Consider the following 14,084-nt stretch of genomic DNA (forward strand, 5'->3'; position numbering starts at 1 on the left):
ATGTATTTGAGCCTTCTTCGGATAATCGTTGGATCTCAATAGATAGATCCGTTGAGTGATAGACTTCTACTAGTTTGGACTAGTAGAGGACTCCTAGGATAACCCGATCATTATCTGATGGTTATCCTTTTGAAAGCGATAAGTGACAGCCGCCGAATTCTGCCTGCCGTCATTAGGTTAATTAACCTCCTCCATAAGTATTGGATTAGGGCATGCTTGTGGCTGGTTTAGTTTTCTTCCTCAGCAAGCTACCTCCTGAACCCGGCTCACTCGGAAACGAGTTGATTCCCTTTGTCTCAACCGGAGTCGAGGGTCGAACCATGAATGAACCAAGTTCAATCATATTTTCTCCATATCACATGTAGCACAAGATGTAGTTGGCTTTTTATTGGGCCAAACTTATCCCTAACATGTGCCAGTTCTTAAACCAATGGTTGATAAGAGAGTGGTGACCTAAACCCCAACAATGGTATAATATGAATTGACCCAATTTCCGTTGAGAACCCAAAAGACATGCTTGAGTGCCATGAGGGAGATCGGGAAAGTGACTAAACCGCCCAAAGGAGGCTGGTATTGTAATTTAATGCATGTCTACCATAGAGACTACATTTGTTAGAGTTTAGGATCATATTTGCATCGTCATCATCATTCATTATTTTATTTCAACTATATTGTATATAAATGTGTGATTATTTTAACCTTACTGAGTTCTATAGAACTCATCCTTTTATGTGGATTTTCTTTTGGATTCTACTACAAGTTATGAGGACTTCTTTTACTTGGAGGTCCACTGCCGATAGAGTCCTTCTAAGGACTGGTGGGAGAGGACATGAAGATACATGGAGAATCGTGTTCCTACGTGAACTGTGCCTATGGAGTCTAACCTGTGAAATCCCTAAAAATCTTAACTCGATAACCTGAGGTTTCAAGTCTGTGAACCCAAAGTACTGGTATAAGGTAGTTTCAGCCCATTCAAGTTGAGCCCGAAAGTTTGAACTAACCTATAGACTTGGATGAATTAGAAAGGCCCGACCACCTTAACTGATATCAAGAGGAGAGAGAAAGTTAGCCTGAAAGGCATAAAAGGTGAGGTTTTGGCATGCATGAAAACCTATGCTAGACTAATTCAATGTAAAAATAAAGTATACCATTGAATAGGAATAGGTTCCTACCCTCTGAAGCCCATCGAAAATGGCACTCGTATGAAGAAGATACATTGCCGGTTGATTGAGGTGGTTCATTTATATCTAACTCCTCTGTCCTTGCCCAGAATCAGGATAATTTTGGAAATTCGTTTTTAAAACCCTATATCTTTGCTCTCTAACCTCATAAATGGAATTTTGAATGTGTTTGGAGGTTGACCTCATGGGAGAGGAGAAGAGGAAGGATCTTGGAGTGGATCTTGAGAGAATTGAAGGTGTCGAAACGTGAATCAAAAGGGTAATCGTGTGTTGAGGTAAGTGTGTTCTACAAAACCTCTCTATCAAGCTTTTTTCTTGGTATTTTGTGGATTGATTGGATGAAATTGGTGGGTTTTGTTGGAATGTAATTTGTGTTCCAACTCCCTTTCAAAGCTCCAAAAACCCCCATATGAAACGGCTTCGAAATGAGCTCAAAATCAAATGTTTTCACCACAGTCAAGGTGGGTGGTCAACTAGGTGAGTGACCGGCTGAGTCAACTGGCCTAGTGAGGCTGAGTTACCGCCCAGTCAACTCAAGTTTTATTGATGTTCAATTCGATTTTCGATTAAAACCTGATTTAACCCTTTTGTTTTCTAGGTTAATTATGGGTTGACACTCTTTAATTGTGGAATTCTTGAGCTTTGGGACTAGTTTGTCACTTATAGGTGAGGGATGCATTTTCATATATCATGTTGTTAATTTGATTTTTAGTGCTTATCAATAGATATGTCAATTATTATCTTATGAAATGTGTGAGACTTTGCATGATAAATGGTTAGGTGATATTTTATGTCTATCTATTATTCAACTCATTTCAAATTATGGTTGTGAATGTGATACATTGGAGAATTGGGTGGTAATGCACTGAATGTGTATCATCTCGGGGTTGTGGATTCACCCATTGACCTTAGTGCCTTTACTTTTATCTAGTCATTATATGCATTATATAGAGGTGTCTAGATGCATGGCTAGATACCTTCTTGAGTACTACTACTCTTTTTGGCATGGGTATTGAAGCCGAGTGACTCGTGATAGCAGTGGCTGGGTCCTATGACAGAGGTATCCAATCCGTGAGGAGATACATGCCCACTGTTATCATGCAATGGTAATGTTGCATATGTGGAGGGTTTGGGCTCGTGGTCATCCAAAAGAGGTAGCCAGTCCGTGAGGAGACACCAAAGCGTCAATAAAGCATATGTGTATGACCATAGGGGTATGAAATGTTAATCCGATAGAGGTAGCCAGTCCGTGAGGAGACACCAGAGCGTCGGTAAAGCATATGTGTATGACCATAGGGGTATGAAATGTTAATCCAATAGAGGTACTAGGCATGAGGAAGGGTATTCAGATCACATGTAGTATGAAACCTAATTGGCCTTGCATTGGGTTAGACTTATCCCTGACATGCGCAAGTGCTCATACCATTGGTGTCGTGAGAGAGTGGAGACCTAATCCCTAACTAGGGTGCAATGTGACCAGACCCCTATACCGCGGGATACCAATAGAAGTAGCCAATCCGTGAGGGATCGATCCCAATAGAGGTAGCTAGTCTGTGAAGGATTAAAGTAATGAGACTTCCCAAAGGAGGTTGGTGTTACGACTTAATGCATTGTTTACCATAGAGATTAGCAATTGTTAAAATATGGGGGCAACATTTGCATAATACATCACTCCATTTCATTTACATTCATATTTCACACCTGGTATATGTATTGGATGCAAAATATGTGATATTGTTGACCTTACTGAGTTCTATGGAACTCATTCCCCAAAGATATATTTTTTTAGACTCTTTCACACGTTATGAAGATTCTACCATTCTAGAGTATGCGCCACTGACCGAGCCATATGACATCCTGGCAAGTGGAGATGTGAAGACCCATGGGGATGCGTGTCCATTATTGGACTGCTATACGATGTTTAGTCCTTATGATTACCGTTTGGTCATTTGAGGTGTGATAGAGTCTAACTGAAATTGCATAACTCTCTTTTGGGAAATCGAAGGGTTAAACTAATATATCTTAAACCTTTCTTGTTGATGTTGAGACTTCTGTTGTTTGATACACTTCTACCTTAACTTTGATTTTACCTTTGTTTATCTTTCGGATGATTGTAATAACTTTGTTGAATGTTACCTTTTTCTTCCTTTGCTCTTTAATTATGCTATATTGTATTGTGGCTATGGATTGGCCACGATCTAGATCCTGTAATGAGCATCACACCCATGGGTATTCGGGCTTGTTTGCGAATCTCTATCTCATTGTATTAGAGGAAAGGTACATACAAAATGTGTTTCCTTTTACATTAGTCAAAGTTACAAAGTCTTGGGTTTTCAATGCATCAATGGCTAAACCTTGCAATGAGTATAATAAATTAACCACCCTTGCTTGCATCTTGCTCTTTTGTTCCGTGCCTTTGCTAGAAAACTAGATATTTTAGACTTTAGGCTCCTATAATTGCCTCAAAAGGTCTAATAAGTCCAATATACATACATTATTGGACCTTTTGAATAAGAGTGAAGAAGTGACAATTGCCCTATGAAGACTTGCTTTCGCTATGGCTCCGATGGGTTCCCTTAACCAAGCCACTGCCTATGAGTTGCCGGCTCATTTTTCAACAAACACGCAGTCAAAGCCCTTGTATCTTCCCACTGCTTGGGAACTTACAGTTTCATGTTGTATTTCACTCCCTAATGGAGATTCTTTTCACCCTTCCCTTTGGGTACTACGCTATTGGTCACCTAGGAGAATTTAGTCATGCAAGGTGGTTTCTTGCTGATTCACACAAGATTCCATGTGCCCCATGCTACTCAGGACCAACATACTTTCCATTCATTATATAGAGAAGATTGCCAAGATTCTTGATCCACTGCTGAACTTATTACAATTTCAAATAGCTCGAACTGAGATTGTGGGGATCACCGGAATACTTCATATCAATTGACACCCAGTATATCAATACTCCAGTTGTTGTCGGTTTAACTGTCCATAATCAAAAGAACTGTAGACAGCAAATTCACTTCTACTTTTTTTGTAGATTTATTAATTGGGTCATTTTCTTTTGGTGAGATCCAATGCATGAATGAAAGAACGAATATTTAAAAATATTTTTTTTCTTTTCTTTAGAAATTTTCACATGTATCAATTGATTCAGCAGTTGGATTATTGGAGTTATCGTGTCACAATTGAAAAATATTTTCAAAATGGATTTATTAAACACCCCCTATCTACACAGAACAGAACAGTTAAACCTATAGAAATGGATTTACACAAGAACTAGTATCTCAGAATCATTACAAAATACATAATAAATAACCAATTCCTTCAAAATTTCCCCACACTGTCTTAGATCAGGAGTTTTGACCACCACTCATGGTGCAACCTGACGGCAAAATGACAGTTAAAAAGGTATTTGAAGGCTAATATTTTTTCCCTCAACATATTTTCATACAGTAATGAAGTTGAAGCTTTGCAGGGAAGAGTGGTCAAGGAAGTTGAGCCAACGACAGAAACATATTGGCCACAGCCCTTATGATCCTCGCACAACTCTTTAATCATTTCCAATTGAATCCATACCAGGGGAATAAGACCAGCGCTCAGGTTCTGCTCTTCTCCCAGCCCAATATAAATATCTGTCACGGCTAAGTAATTATAAGATGTGGTTACCCAGGTCCAGGTAAAACGCCCTGCTGGTCATGTTATTTCATGCTCTGGTTCAGTTCAAGACCTTTGCTCCACTATCCACAGCAAATCCTAAGATCAAGAAAAATCCAGAATTGATTAAGATGCAGCGAAGCTCAGACTTCCCCAGCAGCAACTTGGAAGTAAAAATTTAGAAACAATAAAGCTTGCCTTCAGGAACATCACAAGATAATCCTTGTGATAAAATTGAAAAGCATGAAGAAATCTCTCTCCAGAAGAATGGAACTGACCAATCAGGCAACCACAACTTTGGAACAATTCTGCTGTTCATTTTCCTTTCCGACGCTTTGTACTGGCACAGTCTGGGCAATACCACTTTCCCTTGGGAGGGTCTTTCAGTCCAACACATCCATAATGGAACCATTCTATCTTGCACTGCTCAAAATTAACACAAAATCCGAAGTTCAGATTATATATTAATAAAATCAAACAAAAAGGCCATCAGAGAAAGAGGGAGGGGGGGGGGAGAGGAGAGAAAGAGAGAGAAGGGGGCAGAGGAGGTGACTCAGGCATACATCTGGATTATCACATGCAATCATCTCCCCAAAGCTGATTTGGTTGCAATAGCAGTATGTTGGTTCATTTGGATCTACTGGCAAGTCTAAATCCATGCTTGGTGGATCTGGGGTCACCACTGCTGCTGCAGCTGAGCGTGTCCTGCAGATATAGAAGGCCAGTGAATATCTAATAGCTGCTATCAAAAACAGGAGTAAAATAGAGCTTTTAACGGGTTATCCCTGAAAGTGCAACATTGGAAACAATTGGGAAGTGTATTTTATGTATTGGGTTTCAGATGAATGAACTACAATGCCACTACCAAAGAATATCTAATAGCTGCTATCAAATGAAATAGGAGGAAGGGTAAAATAGAGCTTTAAAACAGGTTATACCTGAAAGTGCAACATGGAAACAATGGGAAAAGTGCATTTTAGGTATTGGGTTTCAGATGAATGAACTACAATTCCCTATGGAAGAAAATCTAATAGCAGCTATCAAATATAAGAGGAGGAAGGGTCAAATAGAGCTTTTAACGGGTTATCCCTGAAAGTGCAACATTGGAAACAATAGGAAAGTGTTTTTTATGTATTGGGCTTCAGATGAATGAACTACAATGCGACTACCAAAGAAAATCTAATAACTGCTATCAAATATAACAGGAGGAAGGGTAAAATAGAGCTTTTAACAGGTTATCCCTGAAAGTGCACCATTGGAAACAATCGGAAAGTGTATTTTATGTATTGGGTTTCAGATGAATGAACTACAATGCCACTGGCAAAGACAATCTAATAGCTGCTATCAAATATAACAGGAGGAAGGGTAAAATAGAGCTTTGAAATGAGTTATCCCTGAAGGTTCAACATGGAAACAATGGGAAAGTGCACTTAATGTATTGAGTTTTAGATGAATGAACTACAATGCCACTACCAAATTGCTTCAATCGTCATGCATATAAAAATATTATTTTCTGTCCACGGTATTTACTATAAGTCCTTTGTACCAGTCCCAAATGTAATTGCATTTTTTTCTTCCATTTCCATGTATTTTAACCAATTTGCGTATAACTCAGTCTAAATAATTACTTATTTTGCAACTATCCACCAACATGGAAAGATAATCATCTGTCATCTGAGTACATAAAAACACCAATCCTGTGATCCATAAGCATAAGTGTGACAGATTAAACAACATTTCACAACTGCATAACCACCCTGTAATCTAATATACAAGCCCATAGATCTATCAGTGCTACTGCTGAAAATCTTCACATGTTTGACATTTAAGTTTTCTTTTAGGTAAAACATTTAAGTTTAAATTTATTGACTGACAAAACTAACTATTAATACAGGAATAATTAATAAATAAAAAAAGAACTCATGAGAATCAGGACAGTAACTGTTCTGACAAAAAAAAGCTATTTACATAAAATTAAAAAAGGTTGCACCCAATGCACGAGGCTCCCACCACTACAGGGTCTGGGTTAAGGTCCTAATGAATGCGGCCTCACCCCCACTCATGACAACTTGGTCACAGTGGAGCAACCTTAACCGCTGCACCAAGATCGATCACATATAATTCAAGATCTATTACCTTCCCCGTGATTTTTCAGCTTTAAATTATGAAGTTATTCGTGGATTTGTAATCACACAGTACACAGCCTAACTGCTACTCTCATAGAGAAGCTGTTTCTAAACTTGAACTCACGACCTCTTGGTCGGAATGGAGCAAACTTAACTGCTGCACCAAGATTGGCTTCAATATATCCTAGATGTATTAACCTTCCCCATGATTTAGCAGCTTTAGATTTCAAGGGTTTGCAAATTGTCAATGGCTGTAACAGTAAAGCATAATCCAGCAAAGTGCATCAAAAACAAATTGGAAATTTGTACCTCAAAAGAAAGGATAGTCAACATATTCAGAACAAATGTTTCTACTAGTAGTGACTGCAAAAATTGCATGAAACCTTTGAATGTAACCAAAAGAAAGATACATACTTCTTACGCCCTCCTTTGCTGGTTTCACTTCCTCTTCCAGGTTTTACATTTATGTCAGAGTTCACAGCAGCTGGCCCACCAGCACCAGAAAGATCTCTTTCTGTTACATTCAAATCCACAAATAAGGGAACAGAACCAACTTCCCAGAGAAGCTATGAGAATACGGTGGGCTGTTTGTTTCACTAGAGAGACATCAAGCCATGCTGAATCTTCTTACAAAAGAAAGGGATTACATACAGCCAAGCACTAGCTATGAGTTGAATGAAGATTGAACTACCTTTTCTGAGCTCTTCATCAAGTCTCTTCATGTATTGATCAAGTTGCTGAACATGTGCGTCCACCTGGATCATGAATCAAACCACAGTCAGCACAACAAATAAAGGGAAAAGACAGCAACCTTCCAGATAAGTAGAAGGAATAAATCTGCATGGTGAAAAGAGGGGAATTTGACCATGCACAGCCAGTTTCCTAACAAAAGGCTAACTCAGAACCTAGAGATAGTTGACAATCTTACAACCAAACTTCTATCCAACTGTGAATAAGTAAATAATAGAAATCCAGAATATAAATCAAAGAGGATGGGCAGCTGTACAGCTGAATAAGTCATACAACAATGTCAACACACCTACATAGCACGAAATGAGCCTTAAAACAGAAAAATGACATGCAGCCAACGTTCCTGCTTTTTCTTTAAAAAATAAGCGGAGACAAAATCCTTCCCTCTCATATGAGTGGAGGACATATGATCCCGCTTTTTCTTCAAAATAATGCAAGATAAAATCCTTCCTATTGAGGAAGGAGAAACAGGGAATCACGAATAAACAGCAGATAAATGTGAAGTACGGTCCAAGTCTAGCAAAATGATATCAAAATTGTTCTTAAGACTAGAAAACTTAACCCATAGAGTTCTTATGCTTCAGGCTTTAGCAGGGAAAGCTCCTATCCTTCATGGGTAGGGTAATCCCCATCAAATCAATCCTCCAAACATCTTACCTTAACTGGTTTGGCATCTTCTCCATCTCCAAAGCCATCACCAAAGCTATGGAGACAATCTTCTGTGCTTTTCTTTGGAAGGGCGAAGAGACTACCCCGCTTCCTCCACCCCATCAATTGGGAGGCTATTTTTCATCCTAAAGCTGAAGGGGGATGGAAATCCGCTGAAAGCGAGGCTATAACTCTACTAGTCTCCTGGAGCTCATTTGGGAAATAGCTTCCAAACATGACTCTATTTGGGTCCAGTGGATCTACTCCCATCTTCAAAAAAACGATTCCATCTGGATAGCTGTAGTTCCCTCTAGGGTCTGATCTCTGCTACCTCCACCCTGGCATCAACCGGCTCCTATGTCTCCTTTCGGCTCAATCTTTGGCATTCAATGGGTACTCTCTTGATGTGCAACCCAATTTTAGTAGGATTTCTAGAATGATTTCCTAAAATTAAGGGTTGCCAAGAATCTTCCAGAAAATAAATTAAATATTATGAGAGGCCTATGAGTAACCAAGAAAGTTGTTGGAATCTCCTAGACGGATATGGGGTGAAAAGGATCAATCTAAAATTAATGTGGGAAAGTTCTATTATCACAAAGCGAATGGGATGGGATAATTTAGGAAAAGGGAAAAATTAGGATTTTATCAAAATCCAAGATGGGATCATTCACTGGTAATAGGATAATAACACCAGGGAAGATGGGAAGGGAAAAGGAAGCCTGCGGTTGGGGTATGGAGGGGTTTAGGAATGACTCTTGGGAGAACTTGGGATGGGTCTCGAAAGGGGTAGGGTCTCCTTTATTTCTTCCTTTCTTTTCTTTTATTCTTTTCTTTCTGTCTTCTTTCTTTTCTTCTCCTTCTTTTCTTTCTGTTTGTCATTATTCTTGTTACTTTTTTTTTCCTTCTTTTTTTATGTTGCCACAAGACAAAACAGGGGAGGGGAGGGTGCAAGGAAGAAGAGGGAAGGAAAGGGGGGGGGAGTGACCAGGAAGGATCACAGGGGGCTGGGGAAGAAAATTAATGGCTGTCGGAGGTTATGGGAGCAGCTCTCGGGGGTGCGACAACAAGGGTAGGGGTTTAGGGTCTGGCACAGGCAGGGGAGGGGCTGGGGATGGGGGACAATGGGTGTAGGAGGTGAAGGAAGGGGATGGGGGTCTGCTGTAGTTCTTAAAGATGCTGATGAAGACTGGAAGAAGAGTGCTAGACAGAAGATAGTTGCCGATCTTTGAAGAAGAAGCTTAATGGAAATCCACCATGGCTGCCTCAAACAGGAACCATGGCCCTTAACTCACTATTCTTAATCAAATAATCAGTCTTAACTTTTACAAAGAAAGAATAGGCTATTTATAGCTTACTAAAAGAGTCTAAACCTAAGTTGGATTTCTTTATAAATTAAAATCCCCATTACAATTAATCTCAACTGTCCAAATAAATAATAAGAATCTAATGGAATCTCCTTGAAAATAGATTCCCCCTAAGAAAGGAACTCTTCTTGTAAATAAAGATTGTTAAGAGTCCTATCTATAGAGAAGAGCCCCAAGACTCAAGAACTCATCTTCAACTCAAATTGGATTTCCTAACTAACCAAAACTCTTCAGGAAAATAATAAGAAAATCCTGGAAAATAAAATCAGCAACTATTTATGGCTGATTTGACCAGAATACCCTTTTTAGGGCTCGACCATCCCTAGATGGGTCCAGTCTACGGTTTCAGCCAAGGGGGATCAACCCTGTTCACATCATCTCTATAACCATTTCAGTCTGCATACTGTCTATCAATCCCACATTCTCAAATCCTCTCTCCTTTACTAATTCATTTCTAATGGTACTTGATCTCCTCTGCCACAATCCTATTTGAATCTCACAAAAGTATGGACCACTCAACCCCCCCCCCTTTCTCACTCCCTCCGCCATGACAAAACCATTCAGCTCCACTTCCCTTCTGGCTCCTCCTCCACTACTGAACCTGGAACCACACCTAAACCCACAACCAATTAATCCATGGTCATCCCTAGTTTGGTTCAAAGGTCACATTCTTCACCACTCGCTTCTTTAGAGATCCCTAAAACTCTTCCTTCCCACCTAGGCTTTCCTTATTCACCACGGCATCCCTACCAACCCCAACTACATCCATTGTTGGAATGGTACAGAAGACCTACACCATCTTTTCTTCTCTTACCCTTTCTCCTGCTCCTCTGGGGGGAAGCCTTGTCTGCCACTTGGCCCCACTCTAGGCCTTCATTTGGGGTTTTGCTCAGAACAGGCTTTGGAGCTTAAGATCCTTCTCCGACTCTTCTAATTGTGGCCTTGTTGGTAAGTTGGTTTTTGACATTACTCTCACCAGATGTAATGGGAATCCATAGACATCTAGATCCCTATAGACATCTAGATGTCACCTCTAGACTCCAGTTGTTGCCTCATCCCCCATTTGATGATATCCTAATTCACATGCTTGGTTTTTTACCAAGGGTTTTGGTTACTCTTTTCAGTCTTCCTCTTAAAGGATGGTTCTTGCCGCTTCTCTCCTCCTCTGTATTTTGTCTCCCTTCGGGATATTTGGTAATGATTATTATTTGTTCATCCAAAAAAATAATAGATGCCTGAAAATGGAAAAAGCACTCATCAGATCCACAATTTTCTCCAAGTTGCAGCTTTTGCTCTCCAAATTATTCTTTGCATTAGTTCCAAGCTAAATAATATTAAGCAAAAAGGACTCATCAAAAATTCTAGTGGGGTTCATCTATATTTAATATCTAGGTTGCAGAAAATCTATATCTAATATCTAGAATGTGGAAAATGGATAGTATTGGGAATGTGGAGTCCATGTGAACTAGGACTAAAAGGAAAGATTCTAGTCCCTACAAGAAACTAACTAAATCAGTCTCAAGAGACAGAATGAACACCATGATAATAGCTGGCATGAATATTACAGATGAAAAGACAATCTAAGCACAGCATTCCTCGCAATCCTGTAAAACATAGTCTCATTTTAAGTTCTATAAAGCAACAAAGTTGTAGATTGAAGAAACCAAAAGATAAAGAAGAGAGGATTGGCTGAAGGTAAACTACTTTAAAAGTAGCAGTGTAACATACCAAGTCATAGGCTTGTATTGCCAAGCCAACCTTTTCATCAGCAATCCTGATACAGTGCTTTTGCTCATCAAGGGCATCATCTGAGAATCTTATAAGTGAAGTATCTGGTGTGATATCACCAGATTGAACTCCTCTTTTTATATCTTCTATTTCTTGTTCACAACGTAACTCATTTTGCCGCTGGCTTTCTGTTCATGTTAACAGGAAAACACAGTTTGCCTGGAGAATGAAATACTGTTCCAAAACAGGAGGGGGGGGGGATAGCAAGCTATAAAAACAGATATCAGGCATGGGTATTTCAAATATGATGCATCCAAACTCCAAAAGAATTTATTGGCTTTAACATCTAATGGCAATATGCTTCGACAATTTCTGACTCCCTAGATTATTTGTGCATCTGAGAGCTTTAAAACCCTAGAAAAATGACATGAATCCTCTTCCAAACTAAATGGGAATAACAAAGATAATAACAAAAATAAAAAATAAAAAAACTCATTTTATATAAATATACCTTGCAAACTTTTATCTAAATCACACATCAACGAATACTTTCTCTGCAATATAGTAGGCAATGATTCCAGACCTGAAAAAAGAACAGTTAATCAGTCAAAAAGGCCCGTCAGTGCATAGGAATCATAATCGTCAGAAATTCACTGCTAAACAACCATAAGATAAACGAACAAACTAATTTAAAGCTCCAAACCATTTGAATAAACGAATTATAGAATAAGAGAATAATCGGCCGAAAAAAAGAAGAAGCAACAAAAGCTGTTTGTGGATGTCGAAAAAAGTAACCAAATCGCAAAATTGAAACAGACTTACTGGCTTGGAAGTCTTCAAGGAACGACATTGGAAGAAAATTTTTGGGTTTGATCCTCCCCCGCCTGCAGGAAACCACGATTGTTAGTCGATTTTGATGCGTTCTGTGTTCCCGCCACGAAATACCTAACCCTAGATTTTATTTTATTATTAATTTTTTAATAATAACCTGAGCCTAATATTGATACGGTCTATTTTATTTATGTTTATATATATATATGGTAAACTTTTATATTTCCTTTACAATAGGGTATACGAGTATATCAAGGTGTCTTTTTCTTCTTATGGATGCTAATTTAGGAATAATGTAGGGTTTTGATTGGTTCTAAAGTTTTTGTTGCTAACCCGGTTAAAAACCGGGGATTGCCCGCCGGCCCCCCCGCGCCGGGGGGGGTGAGATTCCCAACGGGGATTTTTACATCCACAAGGATTCAATACCGAAACTTTACTTAAGCGGAACAAATTGATTGGTTCTAAAGTTACCAATGAGATTAAGAGTTTTTTTTTTTTTTTTTTTTTGTTTAGAGTTTTTTTTTTTTTTTTTTTTTTTTGTGAAGCCGAAGAGTTTATATATAGGGGGAATATTACTAATATATTTGCCGCAGGCTAGGACCTCCCCGTGGGAGGTGGGCTTTTAATCGCTCTACTAATCCACCATTGGCATATTAAGAGTATTAATTAGTGAGATTAGAAAAGCATATGTGATTCTAGTACAATGGTGGTAGTGTTGTAATTATGTTTAAAAATTAATATTATTTTATAAATATATGTTTAAATGTCTTTTATTCTATGGTTTTATTTAGTCCCACATTATGTTGAGATGAGCTGATTATATCGTTTATATATAGTAAGGGCCCATGTAATATTAATTTGTGTGACACAAACCGAGCCTGAACCCTGTTGTGATCCCAGCCATGATTATATAGATAACTTGGGGACTTAGGACGTGGGTCATAGGCCTTGATCCGGAAGGCCCATTTTGTCATGGGCCCTATTTTGGAAAGCTCACTGTTGTGTGAAAACGTGGAGATGCCATTAGAGAGGCACTCTCCTGTAGGGAGGTCAGCTGGATTGGTACTTTCTTGAAGGGAGTTGAGTTGAGCTGAAAGGTACTCCACACAAAAAGAGGTGACCTTACCCTTTCACCCACTCCCTTTGGGGCTCTATATAAACCCATTTTCGAGTTCATTCTAAGTACATATTTTACTCCTCCTCTTCTTGTCTCTCTCCCCCCATTGTTATTCTGTTAAGCAGTGAACATAACCTGATTATACCTAAGTAACCTTTCTGGGGTGCAACCTTAAAGGTTTGGGCTAACTGATCTTGGGGTGAAGACCCGTATTGCACAAATTGGGGTGTCTAAATACCTTAAAGAAAGTACCTTTGGTATGTTTAAGCTCTAAACAAGTATTGTGAGAACAAGCGTTCAAGTGTATTTGCAGATTCCTCAACAAGTTTTTTAACAGACAGTTCTTTATGTAGAGGTAGTAAGTAAAACAAAGTCATGGGTTCAACCCTCCGCCCCTACCACACCTCATCCCCCGAGCAATTACTATGACTAGTTGATGATGACTGCACAAAAACGAAATAGTGTGATGTGAAAGATCCATCAAACTCACGCCCTTGGTCTTGTAGATTTTTATGCAAGGAATGGTTCGGAGCCTTTTTGTACGGACAAAGAGACCTTAGGGTTGAACCCATGGTGGCAAGGAATATAAATTTTGTTAACAATGATTTACGTTCAGTCAACTCATCATTAGAGTTCTATCTACTTTTTTTATTTATTTAAATTACATTTAACGTGTCAATACATG

At 39.0% G+C, this 14,084-nt stretch overlaps 1 protein-coding gene across 1 annotated transcript; it reads right to left on the reverse strand.

Moving 5' to 3' along the window:
* Window positions 1–4,237: 4,237 nt before the first annotated feature.
* ING1 (RING/FYVE/PHD zinc finger superfamily protein) lies at window positions 4,238–12,402 on the reverse strand. The gene is made up of 8 exons (XM_089150739.1): window positions 12,274–12,402; window positions 11,963–12,034; window positions 11,452–11,639; window positions 7,653–7,716; window positions 7,376–7,475; window positions 5,399–5,540; window positions 5,114–5,258; window positions 4,238–4,934 (listed from the first exon to the last, which is right to left on the reverse strand). Exons 1-7 carry the CDS (start codon window positions 12,299–12,301, stop codon window positions 5,151–5,153), a joined length of 702 nt encoding a protein of 233 aa, XP_089006865.1. The 5' UTR covers window positions 12,302–12,402; the 3' UTR covers window positions 4,238–4,934; window positions 5,114–5,150.
* Between the last annotated feature and the right edge of the window lie 1,682 nt (window positions 12,403–14,084).

The sequence above is a fragment of the Hakea prostrata genome, chromosome 3 (assembly GCF_041222555.1).
Source record: "Hakea prostrata isolate BN-2017 chromosome 3, UWA_Hpros_2, whole genome shotgun sequence".
In the NCBI taxonomy this organism is placed as follows: Eukaryota; Viridiplantae; Streptophyta; class Magnoliopsida; order Proteales; family Proteaceae; genus Hakea; species Hakea prostrata.